The following is a 22,185-nucleotide window of genomic DNA, read 5'->3' as shown; positions in this document are numbered from 1 at the left end:
CCACTACCACACACAGTACCACCACCACACACACCACACACAGTACCACACCACACCACCTACCACACACACACCACACACCACACACCACACACCACCACCACCACACCACACACACCCACACACAGGTACCACCGACCACACACACCACCGACCACACACAGGTACCACCTACCACACACACCACCGACCACACACAGGTACCACCGACCACACACACACACACACACACACACCACCGACCACACACAGGTACCACCGGCAGTTTCAGACCGGGTTTAGACCAGGTTAGACTGGGTTCAGTTCTGGCTCGTTCCTGATTGGCTGTGTGTTTCAGGGCTGTGAGGTGGCGCTCCGTCATTGGCTGAATGAGAACGTTCTGACCATCGTGGGAATGGACCTGGGCCTCGCGTTCCTGCAGGTGGGACCTCGAAACAAACAAACAAACAAACAAACAAACAAATGAAAGCAAACACACAGAGCCTTATATCTGTCTAGAGGAGGAGCTAACTACACTGAAACTCCTCTGGAACTACCACACATGTTTACAGTTTGTGTTTGTAGCTCAGTCTGTTCATCTGCTCTGAGTGTTTTGGTTTTATCAGCAGAATCGTTCAGGATCATGATGGAGCTTCCACACCTCTGGTCCTGACCTGACTCCACCTGTTCTTCTCTTGTTTGTTTGTTTGTTTGTTAGTTTGTTTGGTTTTGAGGTTTTGTAAACAGGAGACAGGTGAGTCTGGTTAGGTTCTGCATCTGTCTCCTGTTTACACGTCCAACCTCAAACAAAACAAAACCAGGACTAAACCAGGACTAAACCAGGACTAAACCAGGTCTAAACCAGGACTAAACCAGGTCTAAACCAGGTCTAAACCAGGACTAAACCAGGACCAGGACTAAACCAGGTCTAAACCAGGTCTAAACCAGGTCTAAACCAGGTCTAAACCAGGTCTAAACCAGGTCTAAACCAGGTCTAAACCAGGTCTTGTGTCTCCTCAGGTTCTGCTCTTGGTTCTGGTAGTGACTCTGTTTCGCAGTTTTGGAGCCAGTGCTTCAGTGAGGAGTTCGGATCCGGATCAAAACCAGTCAGACCAGGGCCAAGACCTGGACCAATACCTGGACCAACACCAGGTCTACAGCGACGAGGACCTGCTGTACCAAGACCTGGACCAGAGACCAGACCACAGGGTTTATCACGGACCCTACGACGGACCGTACGACGGACCGTACGACGGAACCAATGAAGGACCGTACGAAGGCCTGGACCAGGACTACAGCCCGGACCAGGACTACAGTCTGTACCAGCGCTGAATGTTGTTTTCAAGTTTTTGTTTTTGTTGTAAATGAGTCGATCTTAAAATCTACATTCTGTTTTTTAAATGAAATAAATAAAAATAATAAATTTTACATCCATCCATCCATTTTCTTCCTCTTATCCGGGGTCGGGTCTCGGGGGCAGCAGCCTAAGCAGAGACTCCCAGACTTCCCTCACCCCAGACACTTCCTCCAGCTCCTCCAGTGGGACCTGAGGTGTTCCCAGTCCAGTCCAGAGACATGGTCCCTCCAGTGTGTCCTGGGTCTCCTCCTCCTCCCGCTGGGACATGAACACCTCCTGAGGGACACGTCCAGGAGACGTCAGAACAGACGTCCTCCCCTCAGACGCTCCTCTCCACGTGGAGGAGCAGCGGCTCTACTCCGAGCTCCGACCTCTGTCTCTAAGGGAGACGCCCGGACGCCTGCGGAGGAAACTCATTTCGAGCTCTTGTATCCGCGATCTCGTCCTTTCGGTCACTACCCAGAACTCATGACCAGACTCTCACCTCTGGTCATAAATTTTACATAAATATGATTAAAAACTTTAGTCCTAGTTTAGACCTGGTTTAGACCTGGTTTAGACCTGGTTTAGACCTGGTTTAGTCCAGGTTTAGTCCTAGTTTAGACCTGGTTTAGACCTGGTTTAGACCTGGTTTAGTCAGGTTTAGTCCAGGTTTAGTCCTAGTTAGTTTTAGTCCTGTTTAGTCCTGTTTTTGTTGTCCGGTTTAGTCCTGTTTAGTCCTGGTTTAGTCCTGGTTTAGTCTTGTTTAGTCCTGGTTTAGTCCTTGTTTAGTCCTTGTTTAGTCCTGTCCTGTTTAGTCCTTGTTTAGTCCTGGTAGTCCTTTTATCCTTGTTTAGAGTCCTGGTTAGTCCTTGTCCTGGTTTAGTCCTTGTTTAGGTTTAGTCCTTGTTTAGTCTTTTGTTTAGTCCTGGTTTTTTAGTCCTGGTTTAGTCCTGTTAGTCCTCTTGTCCTGGTTTAGTCCTTGTTGTCGTTAGTCCTGGTTTAGTGGTTAGTCCTGGTTTAGTTTATCCTGTTCTGTTTAGTCCTGGTCCTTTTTTAGTTCCTGTCCTGTTTAGTCCTTTAGTTCTTGTTAGTCCTGGTTTAGTCTGGTTTAGGTCAGTTGGTTTAGTTCCTGAGTCCTGGTTTAGTCCTGGTGTCCTGGTTAGTCCGGTTTAGTTCTGGTTTCCTGGTTGTTAGTCCTGTTTAGTCCTGGTTAGTCCTGGTTTAGTTTTTAGTTCTGGTTTAGTCCTGGTCCTGGTTTAGTTTAGTCCTGTTTAGTCCTGGTTTAGTCCTGGTTTAGTCCCTGGTTTAGTCCTGGTTTAGTCCTGGTTTAGTCCTGGTTTAGTCCTGGTTTAGTCCTGGTTTAGTTCCTGGTTTAGTCCTGGTTTAGTCCTGTTTAGTTTAGTCCTGGTTTAGTCCTGGTTTAGTCCTGGTTTAGTCCTGGTTTAGTCCTGGTTTAGTCCTGGTCCTGGTTAGTCCTGGTTTTAGTCCTGGTTTTTAGTCCTGGTTTAGTCCTGGTTTAGTCCTGGTTTAGTCCTGGTTTAGTCCTGGTTTAGTCCTGGTTTTTAGTCCTGGTTTAGTGGTTCTGGTTTAGTCCTGGTTTAGTCCTGGTTTAAGTCCTGGTTAGGTCCTGGTTTAGTCCTGGTTTAGTCCTGGTTTAGTCCTGGTTTAGTCCTGGTTTAGTTCCTGGTTTAGTCCTGTTTAGGGTTTAGTCCTGGTTTAGTCCTGGTTTAGTCCTGGTTTAGTCCTGGTTTAGTCCTGGTTTAGTCCTGGTTTAGTCCTGGTTTAGTCCTGTTTAGTCCTGGTTTAGTCCTGGTTTAGTCCTGGTTTAGTCCTGGTTTGGTTCTGGTTTAGGTCCTGGTTTAGTCCTGGTTTAGTCCTGGTTTATCCTGGTTTTAGACCTGGTTTGGTTTAGTCTGGTTTAGTCCTGGTTTAGTCCTGGTTTAGTCCTGGTTTAGTCCTGGTTAGTCCTGGTTTAGTCCTGGTTTAGTCCTGGTTTGGTTCTGGTTAGTTTAGTCCTGGTTTAGTCCTGGTTTAGTCCTGGTTTAGTCCTGGTTTAGTCCTGGTTTAGTCCTGGTTTATCCTGGTTTGTCCTGGTTTAGTCCTGGTTTAGTCCTGGTTTAGTCCTGGTTTAGTCCTTGTTTAGTCCTGGTTTAGGTTCTGGTTTAGTCCTGGTTTAGTAGTCCTGGTTTAGTCCTGGTTTAGTCCTGGTTTAGTCCTGGTTTAGTCCTGGTTTAGTGTTTAGTCCTGGTTTGGTCCTGGTTTAGTCCTGGTTTAGTTCCTGGTTTAGTCCTGGTTTAGTCCTGTTTAGTCCTGGTTTAGTCCTGGTTTAGACCTGGTTTAGTCCTGGTTTGTCCTGGTTTAGTCCTGGTTAGTCCTGGTTTAGTCCTGGTTTAGTCCTGGTTTAGTCCTGGTTTAGGTCCTGGTTTAGTCCTGGTTCCCTGGTTTAGTCCTGGTTTAGTTCCTGGTTTAGTCCTGGTTTAGTCTGGTTTTAGTCCTGGTTTTTAGTCCTGGTTTAGTCCTGGTTTAGTCCTGGTTTAGTTCCTGTTTAGTCCTGTTCCTGGTTTAGTCCTGGTTTAGTTGTTAGTCCTGGTTTAGTCCTGGTTTAGTCCTGGTTTAGTCCTGGTTTAGTCCTGGTTTAGTCCTGGTTTAGTTCTGGTCGTAAATATAAATTGATAAATTGAAGATGAAGTCAGCACATTTCTATCTCTCTGTTACTCATTACACTGAGTCCTCTTTAAGTCCTGGTTCAGTTCCCGTTTAGTCCTATTTTAGTCCTGCTTTGGTCCTCGTTTGGTCCCAGTTCTGGTCTGGACTTGGAGCAGGTTCATCATGTGGTACGAGCTCCTCCTGATTCTCATGACTCTGACGCCCGAAACCTCCAGTGTCCCAACTCCAGAGAAACCAGGTACTAGACCAGGACTAGACCAGGACTAGACCAGGACTAGACCAGGACTAGACCAGGACTAGACCAGGACTAGACCAGGACTAGACCAGGACTAAACCAGGACTAGACCAGGACTAAACCAGGACTAAACCAGGTACTAGACCAGGACTAAACCAGGACTAAACCAGGACTACAGGACCAGACTAGACCAGACTAGACCAGGACTAAAGGACTAAACCAGGTACTAGACCAGGACTAAACCAGGACTAAACCAGGACTAAACCAGGACTAGACCAGGACTAAACAGGTACTAGACCAGGACTAGACCAGGACTAAACCAGGACTAAACAGAGACTAGACCAGAACTAGACCAGGACTAAACCAGGACTAAACAGAGACTAGACCAGAACTAGACCAGGACTAAACCAGGACTAAACAGAGACTAGACCAGGACTAAACCAGGACTAAACCAGGACTAAACCAGGACTAAACCAGGACTAAACCAGGGACTAAACCAGGACTAGACCAGGACTAAACCAGGTACTAGACCAGGACTAGACCAGGACTAAGACCAGGACTAGACCAGGACTAGACCAGGACTAAACCAGGACTACCAGACTAGACTAGGACTAGACCAGGACTAGACCAGGACTAGACCAGGACTAAACCAGGACTAACCAGGTAGACTAGACCAGGACTAGACCAGGATAGACCAGGACTAGACCAGGACTAGACCAGGACTAGACCAGGACTAGACCAGGACTAAACCAGGACTAACAGGTAGACCAGGACTAGACCAGGACTAGACCAGGACTAGACCAGGACTAGACCAGGACTAAAGACTAAACCAGGACTAGACCAGGACTAGACCAGACTAGACAGGACTAGACCAGGACTAAACCAGGACTAAACCAGGACAGGTACTAGACCAGGACTAGACCAGGACTAAACCAGTACCAGGTACTAGACTAGACCAGGACTAGACCAGGACTAGACCAGGACTAGGGACTACCAGGTACCTAGACCAGGACTAGACCAGACTAGACAGGACTAAACCAGGACTAAACCCAGGACTAAGACCAGGTACTAGACCAGGACTAGACCACCAGGACTAAACCAGGACTAAACCAGGTACTAGACCAGGACTAAACCAGGACCCAGGACTAGACCAGGACTAGACCAGGACTAGGACTAGACCAGGACTAAACCAGGACTAAACCGGTACTAGACCAGACCAGGACTAACCAGGACCAGGACTAAACAGGACTAGACCAGACTAGACCAGGACTAGGACTAGACCAGGTACTAGACCAGGACTAGAACTAAACCAGGACTAAACCAGGTACTAGACCAGGACTAGACCAGGACTAGGACTAGACCAGACAGGACTAAACCAGGACTAAACCAGGTACTAGACCAGGACTAGACCAGGACTAAACCAGGACTAAACCAGGACTAAACCAGGACTAAACCAGGTACTAGACCAGGACTAGACCAGGACTAGACCAGGACTAGAACCAGGACTAGACCAGGACTAGACCAGGACTAAACCAGACCAGGACTAGACCAGGACTAGACCAGGACTAAACCAGACTAAACCAGGACTAGACCAGGACTAGACCAGGACTAGACCAGGACTAAACCAGGACTAAACCAGGACTAGACCAGGACTAGACCAGGACTAAACCAGGACTAGACTAGACCAGGACTAAACCAGGACTAGACCAGGACTAAACCAGGTACTAGACCAGGACTAGACCAGGACTAGACCAGGACTAAACCAGGACTAAACCAGGTACTAGACCAGGACTAGACCAGGACTAGACCAGGACTAACCAGGACTAAGACCAGGACTAGACCAGGACTACCAGGTAGACCAGGACTAGACCAGGACTAAACCAGGTACTAGACCAGGACTAGACCAGGACTAGACCAGGACTAGACCAGGACTAGACCAGGACTAAACCAGGTACTAGACCAGGACTAGACCAGGACTAAACCAGGTACTAGACCAGGACTAAACCAGGTACTAAACCAGGTACTAGACCAGGACTAAACCAGGACTAAACCAGGTACTAGACCAGGACTAAACCAGGTACTAGACCAGGACTAAACCAGGACTAAACCAGGACTAAACCAGGTACTAGACCAGGACTAGACCAGGACTAACCAGGACTAGACCAGGACTACCAGGTAAGACCAGGACTAGACCAGGACTAAACCAGGTACTAGACCAGGACTAAACCAGGACTAAACCAGGACTAAACCAGGACTAGACCAGGACTAGACCAGGACTAACCAGGACTAAACCAGGACTAAACCAGGACTAGACCAGGACTAGACCAGGACTAGACCAGGACTAGACCAGGACTAGACCAGACCAGGACTAGACCAGGACTAGACCAGGACTACCAGGTACTAGACCAGGACTAGAACCAGGACTAGACCAGGACTAGACCAGGACTAGACCAGTACCAGGACTAGACCAGGACTAGACCAGGTACTAGACCAGGACTAGACCAGGACTAAACCAGGTACTAGACCAGGACTAGACCAGGACTAGACCAGGACTAAACCAGGACTAAACCAGGACTAGACCAGGACTAGACCAGGACTAAACCAGGACTAAACCAGGTACTAGACCAGGACTAAACCAGGACTAGACCAGGACTAAACCAGGACTAGACCAGGACTAGACCAGGACTAGACCAGGACTAGACCAGGACTAAACCAGGTACTAGACCAGGACTAGACCAGGACAGGACTAGACCAGGACTAAACCAGGACTAAACCAGGTACTAGACCAGGACTAAACCAGGACTAAACCAGGACCAGGACTAGGACTAAACCAGGACTAGACCAGGACTAGACCAGGCCTAAACCAGGACTAGACCAGGACTAGACCAGGACTAGACCAGGACTAGACCAGGACTAGACCAGGACTAAACCAGGACTAGACCAGGACTAGACCAGGACTAAACCAGGACTAGACCAGGACTAGACCAGGACTAAACCAGGTACTAGACCAGGACTAAACCAGGACTAGACCAGGACTAAACCAGGACTAAACCAGGACTAGACCAGGACTAAACCAGGACTAGACCAGGACTAGACCAGGACTAAACCAGGTACTAGACCAGGACTAAACCAGGACTAGACCAGGACTAGACCAGGACTAGACCAGGGACTAGACTAGGACTAGACCAGGACTAAACCAGGTACTAGACCAGGACTAAACCAGGACTAGACCAGGACTAGACCAGGACCCAGGACTAGACCAGGACTAGACTAGACCAGGACTAGACCAGGACTAGAACCAGGACTAGGACTAGACAGGACTAGACCAGGACTAGACCAGGTACTAGACCAGGACTAGACCAGGACTAAACCAGGTACTAGACCAGGACTAAACCAGGACTAGGTACTAGACCAGGACTAAACCAGGACTAGACCAGGACTAGACCAGGACTAAACCAGGACTAAACCAGGACTAAACCAGGACTAAACCAGGACTAACCAGGACCAGGACTAGGACCAGGACTAAACCAGGACTAGACCCAGGACTAGACCAGGACTAAACCAGGTACCAGGACTAGACCCAGGACTAGACCAGGACTAGACCAGGACTAGGACTAAACCAGGACTAGACCAGGACTAGACCAGGACTAAACCAGGACTAAACCAGGACCAGGACCAGGACCAGGACTAGACCAGGACTAAACCAGGACTAAACCAGGACTAAACCAGGACTAAACCAGGACTAAACCAGGACTAGACCAGGACTAAACCAGGACTAAACCAGGACTAAACCAGGACTAAACCAGGACTAAACCAGGACTGGATCAGTCCACATGAGTCGTGTTCTTGTTGTGGTTCAGGTTCTTGGTCTGTGTTGTTTTATTCTGGTGTTTTTGGTCTTTTTCATAAAATCATCAGATGTTTTTCAGACGTTTTTCTCTGTTTTGGTCCTGAAGGTTTCACTGATTTTACTTTATCATAAATATTTGACCCTTTAAACCAGGAGAATCAAACTCATTTTGTTCCGGGCGTCGAGTCCAAAGTGTCCGGATCAGAAAACTCATGTCATATAAACCCCAAAAATAACAAGAAGTTCAAATATTTGTGCAGAGAAACACAAATCTATTACACAAATCTTTTTGAATTAATGAACTGTTTCTTTTACAAAATGTTATAATATTATGAACAACCAGAAACTTTAAGAAAAATACAATTTCAACACAAAGTTTGAACATGAACTTGTCTGTAAACAGAATAAGTCCATTTTTGTTGTAAAATCCTGCACTCGGCTCCACTTTTCTCATGTTGGACATTTTTCTGATGAGGGTGTCACGGTCAACAGTCAAAACCATCGTCCTTTAAGACGTTTGGAAAGAGACAAGTCTTCATTTGTGCTGCTCTGGTGGGAGGGGCCACGTACAGAGACGCTGGAGACGCTGCTGTGATAAACACCACACAAAATTAACAACATTTTAATAGAAAATATCATTTAAATATTTTAGTAGAAAATCAGACGAGGGCCAGAGTAAAGGTCTTGGAGGGCCCGATCTGGCCCCTGGGCCGTATGTTTGACACCTGTGCTTTAGATTCTGACTCATTTTGTCTGTGGAGCAACGACAAAACAAAATCCTGATCCTTCGTTCAAACTCGGTTATGAATTTAAAAAGTCGACGCCAAAGTGAAAGTCTCCAACTGTTCACCAAGAAACACCTTCCACCACAAAGACCAAGACGTGATGTTTGTGTAAAACCACAAGAACAAGAAAGTGCAGCTCAGTCTGTTTGTCTTCTGCTCCTCTACATTAACAAACAGGATTTGGTTTTGTCGTGGCTCCACACTACAGACGTGTGGATGGGCTATTTTTTCATCCGCAACCGCGACACAAAACTCATCATCCGCCGCTGTCCATTTGCACCGAAGGTTTTCAAAACCGCACCTGCCGCCATCCGCCCATTGATTTTAGATTTTAGATCAATCAGCAAACAAACTAAGGAGCCTCGATAAAAATGCAAACTACAGCTCATTCATTCCAACATTGGCTCAGCGTGTTTGTTCACATTCTTATTTGTCCGTAACAAACCCGGACTTACCTGGTTTTCTTGTGCAGCTAATTAACTGACAACGTTTTCCGACTCGGCTGTTTTTGAACCTTCTTGCCTTCGTGTTGGATGTTGTTACATTCTGAACATTCTGCCATCGCCCGATGTTGTTTCAAAGTCATAGCCTCAGTCCATCGGTCTTTCTTTAAGTTTTAAATCCCCCGAGTGGCAGTCGACGCTATAATGTCTGCGTGTTTTAAAATATATCTGATATTGATACAAAACAGACACATCATCTCATCCAGATGAACTTTTATTGAAATCAGGTGATGCTCTTTATATTCCAACTGAAATAGACAAGAAAAAATATGCAGAACTAAATAAATATGGTCCTATAGCCACTTACGTGTTGGCAAACAGCTGAAATAAATTAGAAATAATAAAATAAACTGCATATAAAATGTGCCTCTAAACCTGAGGCATCAATAACCCGACAAACCTGAACCTTCAGAACATAAAAACAGGTCAAATGGACTAATTAAGGACATGACGAACACTTCATACAAACACAGACAATGACACTCGTCTGTTCACATGTCGGTAACAACACTAACAAGAACTTTTTTTTAGTAGTTAAACCGCCGCCCGAATTTAATTAAAATATAATTTTTCCTCACGTCATCCGCCCGACCGATATCGCGGTTGTAACCGTAATCCACGCATCTTTAATCCACAGACAAAATGTTCTCTGTAAACTCGGGAGGATTTCTTAGACAAATGTTTCCGTTTTGGTTCTTGTGGATCAATCCTGCCCATCACCTTCACCTTCACTAGTTTTCACTTCCGTTGGGAAGAGAAACAGTTTGAACAGAGGTTTGAGTCACACACATCTGATTCACTTTTGCATTTATGAAGTTCACAAACACATTTCTCAAGTCGTTTTCCGCTGTTTGGATCCAACAACCACAACAATGACGACGTCCAAATCCCAAAACTAAAATGTGACAAAATCAGAAGCAGAAACAAAAGTGAAAGTTGGACTTTGTCAACAGACTCGTCCCACTGGGAAAACAAACATGGAGGTTTGATCCTGACTTTTTCACAGGATCTGAACTGAACCAGGACCAGAGTCTGAGATTCTTGATGTTTGTTTTATAAAGAACCAACAGTTATGTTTCTGTTTTAGTTTTAGTCGTCATAGAAACGGTCCTGACGACAGGAACACGACTCGTCAGTGGTCGAGTCATAAACTCCCTGATTTATTGCAGCGAGTGTGTGAAAGACTCTGGTCTCTGGACTCTGGTCTCTGGTCTGGTCTCTGGTCTCTGGTCTCTGGTCTCTGGTCTGGTCTCTGGTCTCTGGTCTCTGGTCTCTGGTCTCTGGTCTCTGGTCTCTGGTCTCTGGTCTGGTCTCTGGTCTGGTCTCTGGTCTGGTCTCTGGTCTGGTCTGGTCTCTGGTCTCTGGTCTCTGGTCTCTGGTCTGGTCTCTGGTCTGGTCTCTGGTCTGGTCTCTGGTCTCTGGTCTCTGGTCTCTGGTCTCTGGTCTCTGGTCTCTGGTCTGGTCTGGTCTCTGGTCTCTGGTCTCTGGTCTGGTCTCTGGTCTGGTCTCTGGTCTGGTCTCTGGTCTGGTCTGGTCTCTGGTCTGGGTCTGGTCTCTGGTCTCTGGTCTCTGGTCTCTGGTCTCTGGTCTCTGGTCTCTGGTCTGGTCTCTGGTCTCTGGTCTGGTCTCTGGTCTGGTCTGATCCGGTCTCTGGTCTCTGGTCTCTGGTCTGACCCGGTCTCTGGTCTCTGGTCTCTGGTCTCTGGTCTCTGGTCTGGTCTCTGGTCTGGTCTCTGGTCTGGGTCTCTGGTCTCTGGTCTCTGGTCTCTGGTCTGGTCTGGTCTCTGGTCTGACCCGGTCTCTGGTCTCTGGTCTCTGGTCTCTGGTCTGGTCTGGTCTCTGTCTGGTCTCTGGTCTGGTCTCTGGTCTCTGGTCTCTGGTCTCTGGTCTCTGGTCTCTGGTCTGGTCTGGTCTGGTCTCTGGTCTCTGGTCTGTCTCTGGTCTGGTCTCTGGTCTCTGGTCTGACCCGGTCTCTGGTCTCTGGTCTCTGGTCTCTGGTCTCTGGTCTCTGGTCTCTGGTCTCTGGGTCTGGTCTCTGGTGGTCTCTGGTCTCTGGTCTTGGTCTGGTCTCTGGTCTCTGGTCTCTGGTCTGGTCTGGTCTGGTCTCTGGTCTCTGGTCTCTGGTCTCTGGTCTCTGGTCTGGTCTCTGGTCTCTGGTCTCTGGTCTCTGGTCTGGTCTCTGGTCTCTGGTCTCTGGTCTCAGGTCGGTCTGGTCTGGTCTCTGGTCTCTGGTCTCTGGTCTGGTCTCTGGTCTCTCTGGTCTCTGGTCTCTGGTCTCTGGTCTGGTCTCTGGTCTCTGGTCTGGTCTCTTCTCTGGTCTCTGGTCTCTGGTCTCTGGTCTCTGGTCTCTGGTCTCTGGTCTTGGGTCTCTTCTGGTCTGGTCTGGTCTCTGGTCTCTGGTCTCTGGTCTCTGGTCTCTGGTCTCTGGTCTCTGGTCTCTCTCTGGTCTCTGGTCTCTGGTCTCTGGTCTCTGGTCTCTGGTCTTCTGGTCTGGGTCTCTGGTCTCTGGTCTCTGGTCTCTGGTCTCTGGTCTCGGTCTCTGGTCTGTCCGGGTCAGGTCTGCTGCTGGTCTCGTTTGACGGGTTCCGGTGGGATTACGATCAGGACGTGGAGACGCCGGAGTTGGACCTGATCAGCCACATCGGAGTCAGAGCCAAGTACATGACCCCGCCCACTCTCACCATGACATCACCGTCACACTTCACCACCATCACAGGTACCAGACCAGGACTAGACCAGGACTAAACCAGGACTGGACCAGGACCAGACCAGGACTGGACCAGGACTAGACCAGGACTAGACCAGGACTAAACCAGGACTAAACCAGGACCAGGACTAGGACTAGACCAGGACTAACCCAGGACTGGACCAGGACCAGGACCAGGACCAGACCAGGACTGGACTGGACCCAGGACCCAGGACTAGACCAGGACTAGACCAGGACTAAACCAGGACTAGGACCAGGACTAGGACCAGACCAGGACTACCAGACCAACCAGGACTAAACCAGGACTAGACCAGGACTAAACAGGACTAGACCAGGACTAGGACAGGACCAGGACCAGGACAGGACTAGACCAGGACTAGACCAGGACTAGACCAGGACTAAACAGGACCAGACCAGGACTAAACCAGGACTAGGACCAGGACCAGGACCAGGACCAGGACTAGACAGGACTAGACCAGGACTAGACCAGACCCAGGACTAAACCAGGACTAGACCAGGACTAAACCAGGACTAGGACCAGACCAGGACTAAACCAGGACTGGACAGGACCAGACCAGGACCAGGACCAGGACTAGACCAGGACTAAACCAGGACTGGACCAGGACTACAGGACCAGACCAGGACTAGACCAGGACTTAGACCAGGACTAGGACCAGGACTAGACCAGGACTAAACCAGGACTAGAGGACCAGACCAGACCAGACCAGGACTAGACCAGGACTAGACCAGGACTAGGACCAGGACCAGGACCAGGACCAGGACCAGGACTGGACCAGGACCAGACCAGGACTAGACCAGGACTAGACCAGGACTAAACCAGGACTAAACCAGGACCCAGGACTAGACCAGGACCAGGACCAGGGACAGGACCAGGACCAGACTAGACCAGGACTAGACCAGGACTAGACCAGGACTAGACCAGGACTAGACCAGGGACCAGGACTAGACCAGGACTAAACCAGGACTAGACCAGGACTAGACCAGGACTAGACCAGGACCAGGACTAGACCAGGACTAAGACCAGGACTAGACCAGGACTAGACCAGGACCAGACCAGGACTAGACCAGGACTACCAGGACTAAACCAGGACTGGACCAGGACTAGACCAGGACCAGACCAGGACTAGACCAGGACCCAGGACCCAGGACTAGACCAGGACTAAACCAGGACTGGACCAGGACTAGACCAGGACAGGACAGACCAGACTAACCAGGACTAACCAGGACCAGACCAGGACCAGACCAGGACTAGACCAGGACTAGACCAGGACTAGACCAGGACTAGACCAGGACCAGGACCAGGACTAGACCAGACTAACCAGGACTAGACCAGGACTAAACAGGACTGGACCAGGACCAGGACCAGGACCAGACTAGACTAGACCAGGACTAGACCAGGACTAGACCAGGACTAACAGGACCAGACCAGACCAGACTAAACCTAGACCAGGACTAAACCAGGACCAGGACTAACCAGGACAGACCAGGACCAGACCAGGACAGACCAGGACTAGACCAGGACTAGACCAGGACTAGACCAGGACTAACCAGGACCAGGACCAGACCAGGACTAGACCAGGACTAGACCAGGACCAGGGACTAGACCACCAGGACTAGACCAGGACCAGGACTAAACCAGGACTAAACCAGACTAGACCAGGACTAGACCAGGACTAGACCAGGACTAAACCAGGACTGGACCAGGACCAGACCAGGACCAGACCAGGACTAGACCAGGACTAGACCAGGACTAAACCAGGACTAGACCAGGGACTAACCAGACTGACCAGGAGACCAGGACCAGACCAGGACTAGACCAGGACTAGACCAGGACTAGACCAGACTAGGACCAGGACTAGACCAGGACCGGACCAGGACTAAACCAGGACTGGACCAGGACTAGGACTAGACCAGGACCCAGACCAGGACTAGACCAGGACCAGGGACTAGACCAGGGACCAGGACCAGGACCAGACCAGGACCAGACCAGGACTAGGACCAGGACTAGACCAGGACTGAAACCAGGACTTAGGACCAGACCAGGACCAGGACTAGACCAGGACTAACCAGGACTAAAACCAGGACTAGACCAGGACTAGACCAGGACCAGGACTAGGACCAGGACTAACCAGGACTAACCAGGACTAAGGACCAGACCAGGACCAGGAGACCAGGACTAACCAGGACTAGGGACTAGAAGGACCAGACCAGGACTAGACCAGGACTAAACCAGGACTAAACAGGACTAGACCAGGACTAAACCAGGACTAAACCACCATCACAGGTACCAGACCAGGACCAGAACCAGGACTGTAACCGGACTGGACTGATCCTGCTCCTTTATCTGAGTGAAGGTTATCAGGTCTGGACTTGGACTTGGACCTGAAGGTTCCATGTCTCAGGTCGAGTCACAGGAACCTGGAGTCTGTTGATGTAAACTCCTCTGTCCTCTGTCCTCTGTCCTCTGTCCTCTCTCCTCTGTCCTCTCTCCTCTCTCCTCTGTCCTCTCTCCTCTGTCCTCTGTCCTCTCTCCTCTGTCCTCTGTCCTCTGTCCTCTGTCCTCTGTCCTCTCTCCTCTGTCCTCTCTCCTCTCTCGTCCTCTCTCCTCTCCTCTGTCCTCTCTCCTCTCTCCTCTCTCCTCTCTCTCTCTGTCTCTCTCCTCTTCCTCTGTCCTCTCTCCTCTGTCCTCTGTCCTCTCTCTCTGTCCTCTCTCCTCTGTCCTCTCTCTCCTCTCTCCTCTGTCTCTCTCTCTCCTGTCCTCTCTCTCTCCTCTGTCCTCTCTCCTCTGTCCTCTGTCCTCTGTCCTCTGTCCTCTGTCCTCTGTCCTCTCTGTCCTCTGTCCTCTGTCCTCTCTCCTCTCTGTCCTCTGTCCTCTGTCCTCTGTCCTCTCCTCTGTCCTCTCTCCTCTGTCCTCTCTCTTCTGTCCTCTCTCCTCTGTCCTCTGTCCTCTCTCTTCTGTCCTCTCTCTTCTGTCCTCTCTCTTCTGTCCTCTGTCCTCTCTCTTCTGTCCTCTCTCTTCTGTCCTCTGTCCTCTCTCTTCCGTCCTCTCTCTTCTGTCCTCTGTCCTCTCTCTTCTGTCCTCTCTCCTCTGTCTCTCTCTCTCCTCTGTCCTCTCTCTTCTGTCCTCTCCTCTCCTGTCCTCTGTCCTCTCTCCTCTGTCCTCTGTCCTCTCCGTCCTCTCCTCTGTCCTCTCCTCTGTCCTCTCTTCCTCTGTCCTCTGTCCTCTCTCCTCTCTCTCTCTCTCTCTCTCTCCTCTGTCCTCTGTCCTCTCCTCCTCTCTCTGTCCTCTCTCCCTCGTCCTCTGTCCTCTGTCCTCTGTCCTCTCTCTGTCTCTGTCCTCTCTCCTCTCTCCTCTGTCCTCTCTCCTCTCTCCTCTGTCCTCTGTCCTCTCTCCTCTGTCCTCTCTCCTCTGTCCTCTCTGTCCTCTCTCTCTCTCCTCTCTCCTCTGTCCTCTCCTCTGTCCTCTCCTCTGTCCTCTCCTCCTCTCTCCTCTGTCCTCTCTCCTCTGTCCTCTGTCCTCTGTCCTCTGTCCTCTGTCTCTCTCCTCTGTCCTCTCTCCTCTGTCCTCTGTCCTCTGTCCTCTGTCCTCTCTCTGTCCTCTGTCCTCTGTCCTCTGTCCTCTGTCCTCTGTCCTCTGTCTCTCTGTCCTCTGTCCTCTGTCCTCTCTCCTCTCTGTCCTCTGTCTCCTCTGTCCTCTGTCCTCTCTCCTCTCTCCTCTGTCCTCTGTCTCTCTCTCTCCTGTCCTCTGTCTCTCTCCTCTCTCCTCTGTCTGTCCTCTGTCCTCTGTCCTCTGTCCTCTGTCCTCTGTCCTCTGTCCTCTCTCGTCCTCTCTCCTCTCTCCTCTCTGTCCTCTGTCCTCCTCTCTCTCTCTCCTCTGTCCTCTGTCCTCTGTCCTCTCTCCTCTGTCCTCTCTCCTCCTCTCTCCTCTGTCCTCTCTCTCTCCTCTGTCCTCTGTCCTCTGTCCTCTGTCCTCTCTCCTCTGTCCTCTGTCCTCTGTCCTCTGTCCTCTCTCCTCTGTCCTCTCTCCTCGTCCTCTGTCCTCTGTCTCTCTCTCTGTCCTCTGTCCTCTCTCCTCTGTCCTCTCCTCTGTCCTCTGTCCTCTCTCTTCTCCGCTCTCATCTCCTCTGTCCTCTCTCCTCTGTCCTCTCTCCTCTGTCCTCTCTCCTCTGTCCTCTGTCCTCTGTCCTCTGTCCTCTGTCCTCTGTCCTCTGTCCTCTGTCCTCTCTCTCTCTCTCCTCTGTCCTCTGTCCTCTGTCCTTCACATGTTGTGTGTAAATGTTTGAATCGTCACCAGTCGATTCTTTTGTTTGTACAAACTGCACATGAAGAAATGAACAAATAAAAGATGTTCTGGTCTCACTCTGGTTCTGGTTCTGGTTCTGGTCTGACTCTGGTTCTGGTTCTGGTTCTGGTCTGACTCTGACTCTGGTTCTGGTTCTGGTCTGACTCTGGTTCTGACTCTGGTTCTGGTTCTGGTTCTGGTTCTCTGACTTCTTTCTGGTTCTGGTTCTGGTCTGACTGGTTCTCTGGTTCTGGTTCTGGTTCTGGTCTGACTCTGGTTCTGGTTCTGGTTCTGACTCTGGTTCTGGTTCTGGTTCTGGTTCTGACTCTGGTTCTGGTTCTGGTCTGACTCTGGTTCTGGTCTGACTCTGGTTCTGGTTCTGGCTCTGGTTCTGGTTCTGGTTCTGACTCTGGTTCTGGTTCTGGTCTGACTCTGGTTCTGGTTCTGGTCTGACTCTGGTTCTGGTTCTGGTTCTGGTCTGACTCTGGTTCTGGTTCTGGTTCTGGTTCTGACTCTGGTTCTGACTCTGGTTCTGGTTCTGGTTCTGGTCTGACTCTGGTTCTGGTTCTGGTCTGACTCTGACTCTGGTTCTGGTTCTGGTTCTGACTCTGGTTCTGGTTCTGACTCTGGTTCTGGTTCTGGTTCTGACTCTGGTTCTGGTTCTGGTCTGACTCTGGTTCTGGTTCTGGTCTGGTTCTGGTCTGACTCTGGTTCTGGTTCTGGTTCTGGTCTGACTCTGGTTCTGGTTCTTGTTCTGGTCTGACTCTGACTCTGGTTCTGGTTCTGGTCTGACTCTGGTTCTGGTTCTGGTCTGACTCTGACTCTGGTTCTGGTTCTGGTTCTGGTTCTGGTCTGACTCTGGTTCTGGTTCTGGTCTGGTTCTGGTTCTGACTCTGGTTCTGGTCTGACTCTGGTTCTGGTTCTGACTCTGGTTCTGGTTCTGGTCTGGTCTGACTCTGGTTCTGGTTCTGGTTCTGGTTCTGGTCTGACTCTGGTTCTGGTTCTGGTTCTGACTCTGGTTCTGGTTCTGGTCTGACTCTGGTTCTGGTTCTGGTCTGACTCTGACTCTGTTCTGGTTCTGGTTCTGACTCTGGTTCTGGTTCTGGTCTGACTCTGGTTCTGGTTCTGGTTCTGGTCTGACTCTGGTTCTGGTTCTGGTTCTGACTCTGGTTCTGGTTCTGGTTCTGGTCTGACTCTGGTTCTGGTTCTGGTTCTGACTCTGGTTCTGGTTCTGGTTCTGGTCTGACTCTGGTTCTGGTTCTGGTTCTGGTTCTGGTTCTGACTCTGGTTCTGGTTCTGGTCTGGTTCTGGTTCTGGCTGACTCTGGTTCTGGTTCTGGTCTGACTCTGGTTCTGGTTCTGGTTCTGACTCTGGTTCTGGTTCTGGTTCTGACTCTGGTTCTGGTTCTGGTTCTGGTTCTGGTTCTGGTTCTGGTTCTGACTCTGGTTCTGGTTCTGACTCTGACTCTGACTCTGGTTCTGGTTCTGGTCTGACTCTGGTTCTGGTTCTGGTTCTGGTCTGACTCTGGTTCTGGTTCTGGTTCTGGTTCTGGTTCTGGTTCTGACTCTGGTTCTGGTTCTGGTTCTGGTCTGACTCTGGTTCTGGTTCTGGTTCTGGTTCTGGGTCTGACTCTGGTTCTGGTTCTGACTCTGACTCTGGTTCTGGTTCTGACTTTGGTTCTGGTTCTGGTTCTGGTTCTGACTCTGGTTCTGGTTCTGACTCTGGTTCTGGTTCTGGTTCTGGTTCTGACTCTGGTTCTGGTTCTGGTTCTGGTTCTGGTTCTGGTTCTGGTTCTGACTCTGACTCTGGTTCTGGTTCTGGTCTGACTCTGGTTCTGGTTCTGCAGGTCGCTGGGTGGAGGACCATGAGGTCGTCCATAACATGATGTTCGATCAGAAGACGAACCTGAAGGTTCCTCACAAACAAACCCTGAGGAGGTCAGAGTGGTGGGACACAGGAGCCACTCCTCTGTGGATCACTGCCCAGAACCAGGTCAGAACCAGGTCAGAACCAGGTCAGAACCAGGACCGGGACCGGATCTGGAGCAGGTCTGGAGCAGGTCTGGAGCAGGTCTGACGTGTTGTTTGTGTGTCAGGGTCTGAAGGTCGGTTCGTTCCACTTCCCGGGGGGCGGGGCTAACTACAGCGGGCAGCCCGTCGGACGCCACGTGTTCGAGACGCCCGGTTTCCCCGACGACAACGAGACCGAGTGGCGCCAGAACATCGACCAGGTCCTGGACTGGTTCTCGGAGGAGGACTTCGACTTCGTGACGCTTTACTTCGGCGAGCCGGACAACGTGGGCCACGCCCACGGCCCGGACACGCCCCAACGCAAGAATATCATCCGCCAGATCGACCGCGCCGTCGGGTACCTGCGCCGCGGCATCGACGCCCGGAACCTCACCCGCGACCTCAACGTCATCATCACGTCCGACCACGGCATGACCACGGTGAAGAAGCGCCCCCTGGTGGACGAGATCGTTCTAAACCGGTACCTGCCGCTGCTCAAACTCGCCAGCTTCGAGATCCTGGACTACGGCGGGTTCGGGATCCTCACGCCGCGTCCGGGCAAAGAGGCCGAGGTCCTGGAGGCGCTCGCCAAAGTCCCCAACATCACGGCGTTCGCCAAGAGCCACATCCCCGAGAGCTTCCACCTGAAGAAGAGCCAACGCCTGCCCCCGGTCATCATCCAGGCCCAGCTCGGATTCAACCTCAACTCGGTGAGACCAGACTTCACACCGGGTTAGACCTGAGTTAGACCTGAGTTAGACCTGAGTTAGACCTGGTTTACACAGGGTCTAAACCCCCCCCCACACACACACACACACATACACACTGGGTTGGTTAAGTGTCTTGCCCAAGGACACAGTGGCAGGATTCCTCTGGAGCTGGAGTCAGACTCTGGTCTGTGGCTCAGTGAATCTGATGATGTTTCTGTGAAGCAGGAATCAAACCAACAACCTTCAGGTCAGAGACAAACTGGACCTGAGCTCCTGGACCTGAGCTCCTGGACCTGAGCTCCTGGACCTGACCTCGTGTCGTTTTATGGTTGAATCTTCGGTCTAAAGAATCAGAATCATTTTTGTTGAGTCGTTAAAATTTTACACAAATTCCATTTCCAAATAAACAAACGTAAAAACCAACACGAATTAAACAAAATCTGATGATCTCAAATAAATAATCAGTAATAAATATTTCATCACAAATAATCAAAGTTAATTTAAATGAAAAATGAAACAACGATGTTGTTTATTGTTAAATAAAATAAGTAGAAAAGTCGTGGACGTCGACGTCTTTTGGACAGAATCAGTCTCGTCGTTGGTCCCGGGTCACGACTGGTCGTCCAGGAGACATGATCCGGCCTCAGAGTCTGGACCTTGAGTCTGGACCTTGAGTCTGGACCTTGAGTCTGGACCTTGAGTCTGGACCAAAAACACGACCTGAAAAGATTTTTGTTCAGAAACACAGTTCATCTTTGAACAGAACCAGACTCAGACTCTGTGTCCGTCTACAGCTCCAACCTCCAACCTGAAACAAACCAAAGAGAACAACACTCAGGTCCAGGTCCAAGTCAGGTCCAGGTCCAGGTCCAGAGGAGAGAAAACTCCATCAGGGGCCTGAAGGATTCTGCTGATGTGATGCTCTGTGCCCGTGTGCCCGTCCCTGTGCCCGTCTCTGTGCCCGTCCCTGTACCCGTCCCTGTGCCCGTGTGCCCTGTGTCCCGTCCCTGTCCTGTGCCCGTGTCCCTGTGTCCTGTCCGTGCCCGTCTGTGCCCGTCTCTGTGCCCTCCCTGTGTCTGTCTGTGTCGCCCTGTCCCGTGCCCGTCTCTGTGCCCGTCCCTGTACCCGTCCCGTCCCTGTGCCCTGTCCCTGTGCCTCTGTGCCCGTCCTGTGCCCGTCTCTGTGCCCGTCCCTGTGTCGTCCCTGTGTCCCGTCCCTGTGTCTGTCCCTGTGTCTGTCCCTGTCCCGTCCTGTCCCGTCCTGTGCCCTGTCTGTCCCGTCCGTGTGCCCGTCCTGTGTCTGTCCCTGTGCCCGTCCCTGTGTCCGTCCCCTGTGTCTGTCCCTGTGTCTGTCCCTGTGCCCGTCCCTGTCCCTGTCTGTCCCTGTCCCTGTGCCCTGTGCCCGTCCCTGTGCCCGTCCTGTGTCCCGTCCCTGTGTCTGTCCCTGTGTCCGTCCCTGTGCCCTGTCCCTGTGCCCGTCTCTGTGTCTGTCCCTGTGTCTGTCCCTGTGCCCGTCCCTGTGTCTGTCCCTGTGCCCGTCCCTGTCCCTGTGCCTGTCCCTGTGTCCCGTCCCGTGCCCGTCCCTGTGCCCGTCCCTGTGTCTGTCCCTGTGTCCGTCCCTGTGCCCGTCCCGTGCCCGTCCCTGTGCCCGTCCCTGTGCCGTCCCTGTGCCCGTCCCTGTGCCCGTCCCTGTCCCTGTGGTCTGTCCCTGTCTGTCCCTGTGCCCGTCCCTGTGCCCGTCCCTGTGCCCGTCCCGTGTACCCGTCTGTGCCGTCCCTGTGTCCGTCCGTCCCTGTGTGCCCGTCTCTGTGTCTGTCCCTGTCCCGTGTGTGTCCCTGTCCCGTGCCCGTCTCTGTGTCCGTCCCTGTGTCCGTCTCTGTGCCCGTCTCCGTCTGTGCCCGTCTCTGTGTCCCGTCCCTGTGTCCGTTCTGTGTCCGTCCGTCCCTGTGCCCGTCCCTGTGTCTGTCCGTCCCTGTGCCGTCCTGTCCCGTCCCTGTGCCGTGTGTCCGTCTGTGTTCCCTGTCCTGTGTCCCGTCCCTGTGTCTGTCCCTGTGCCGTCCTGTGTCCCGTCCTGTGTCCCGTCTCTGTGTCCCGTCCGTCTGTGCCCGTCCTGTCTCGTGCCCGTCTCTGTGTCCCTGTGTCCGTCCCTGTGTCCGTCCCTGTGCCCGTCCCTGTGTCCGTCCCTGTGCCCGTCCCTGTGTCCGTCTCTGTGCCCGTCTCTGTGTCCGTCTCTGTGCCCGTCTCTGTGCCCGTCTCTGTGTCCGTCCCCCGTGTCCGTCCCTGTCCGTGTGTGTCCGTCCCGTGCCCGTCTCTGTGCCCCTCTGTGTCCCGTCTCTGTGCCCGTGTGCCCGTGTGTCCGTCTGTGCCCGTCTCTGTGCCCGTCTCCGTGCCCGTCTCTGTGTTCCCCTGTGCCCGTCCCTGTGCCCGTCTCTGTGCCCGTCCCTGTGCCCGTCTCTGTGCCCGTCCCTGTGTCCGTCCCTGTGTCCGTCTCTGTGTCCGTCCCTGTGTCCGTCCCTGTGTCCGTCCCTGTGCCCGTCTCTGTGTCCGTCCCTGTGCCCGTCCCTGTGTCCGTCCCTGTGCCCGTCCCTGTGTCCGTCCCTGTGTCCGTCCCTGTCCCGTCTGTGTCCGTCTGTGCCCGTCCCTGTGCCGTCCCTGTGTCCGTCCCGTGTGTCCGTCCCTGTGTCCGTCCGTGCCGTCCCTGTGCCCGTCCCTGTGTGCCCGTCTCTGTGCCCGTCCCTGTGCCCGCCCCTGTGCCCGCAGCGTTTCATCGTGTACGTGAACAAAGGGGACCACGGGTACCACAGCGGGGAGATGGACATGAAGACGATCTTTCGGGCGTTCGGTCCAGACTTCAGACGGGACCTGGTGTCGGAGCCGTTCGACAGCGTCCACCTGTACCCGCTCATGTGCCACCTGCTCCGGGTCACGCCCGCCCCCCACAACGGGTCCACTCAGGTCACCCAGGACCTGCTGCTCCAACACACCAGTGAGACCAGGACTAAGACCAGGACCAGACCAGGACCAGACCAGGACTAAGACCAGGACCAGACCAGGACTAAGACCAGGACCAGACCAGGACTAAGACCAGGACCAGACCAG

The 22,185-nt window shown here is 51.9% G+C and overlaps 1 protein-coding gene across 1 annotated transcript in view; it reads left to right on the top strand.

The window, feature by feature from the left end:
* Positions 1 to 4,147: 4,147 nt before the first annotated feature.
* The window catches only part of LOC129411834 (ectonucleotide pyrophosphatase/phosphodiesterase family member 7-like), a 20,859-nt gene continuing 2,821 nt past the window's right edge, over positions 4,148 to 22,185 (top strand). Inside the window, exons 1-5 of the mRNA XM_055163944.1 lie at positions 4,148 to 4,223; positions 11,916 to 12,074; positions 18,215 to 18,360; positions 18,464 to 19,087; positions 21,847 to 22,072. Of these exons, the coding sequence (XP_055019919.1) occupies positions 4,148 to 4,223; positions 11,916 to 12,074; positions 18,215 to 18,360; positions 18,464 to 19,087; positions 21,847 to 22,072 (1,231 nt within the window). The remainder of the gene's footprint in view (positions 4,224 to 11,915; positions 12,075 to 18,214; positions 18,361 to 18,463; positions 19,088 to 21,846; positions 22,073 to 22,185) is intronic.

This window comes from Boleophthalmus pectinirostris, unplaced genomic scaffold (assembly GCF_026225935.1).
Source record: "Boleophthalmus pectinirostris isolate CB_2022bp ecotype Guang Dong unplaced genomic scaffold, ASM2622593v1 HiC_scaffold_6, whole genome shotgun sequence".
Classification (NCBI taxonomy): domain Eukaryota; kingdom Metazoa; phylum Chordata; class Actinopteri; order Gobiiformes; family Gobiidae; genus Boleophthalmus; species Boleophthalmus pectinirostris.
Note: the sequence above shows the minus strand (reverse complement) of the source record. Positions and strands in the feature narration are given on the sequence as shown.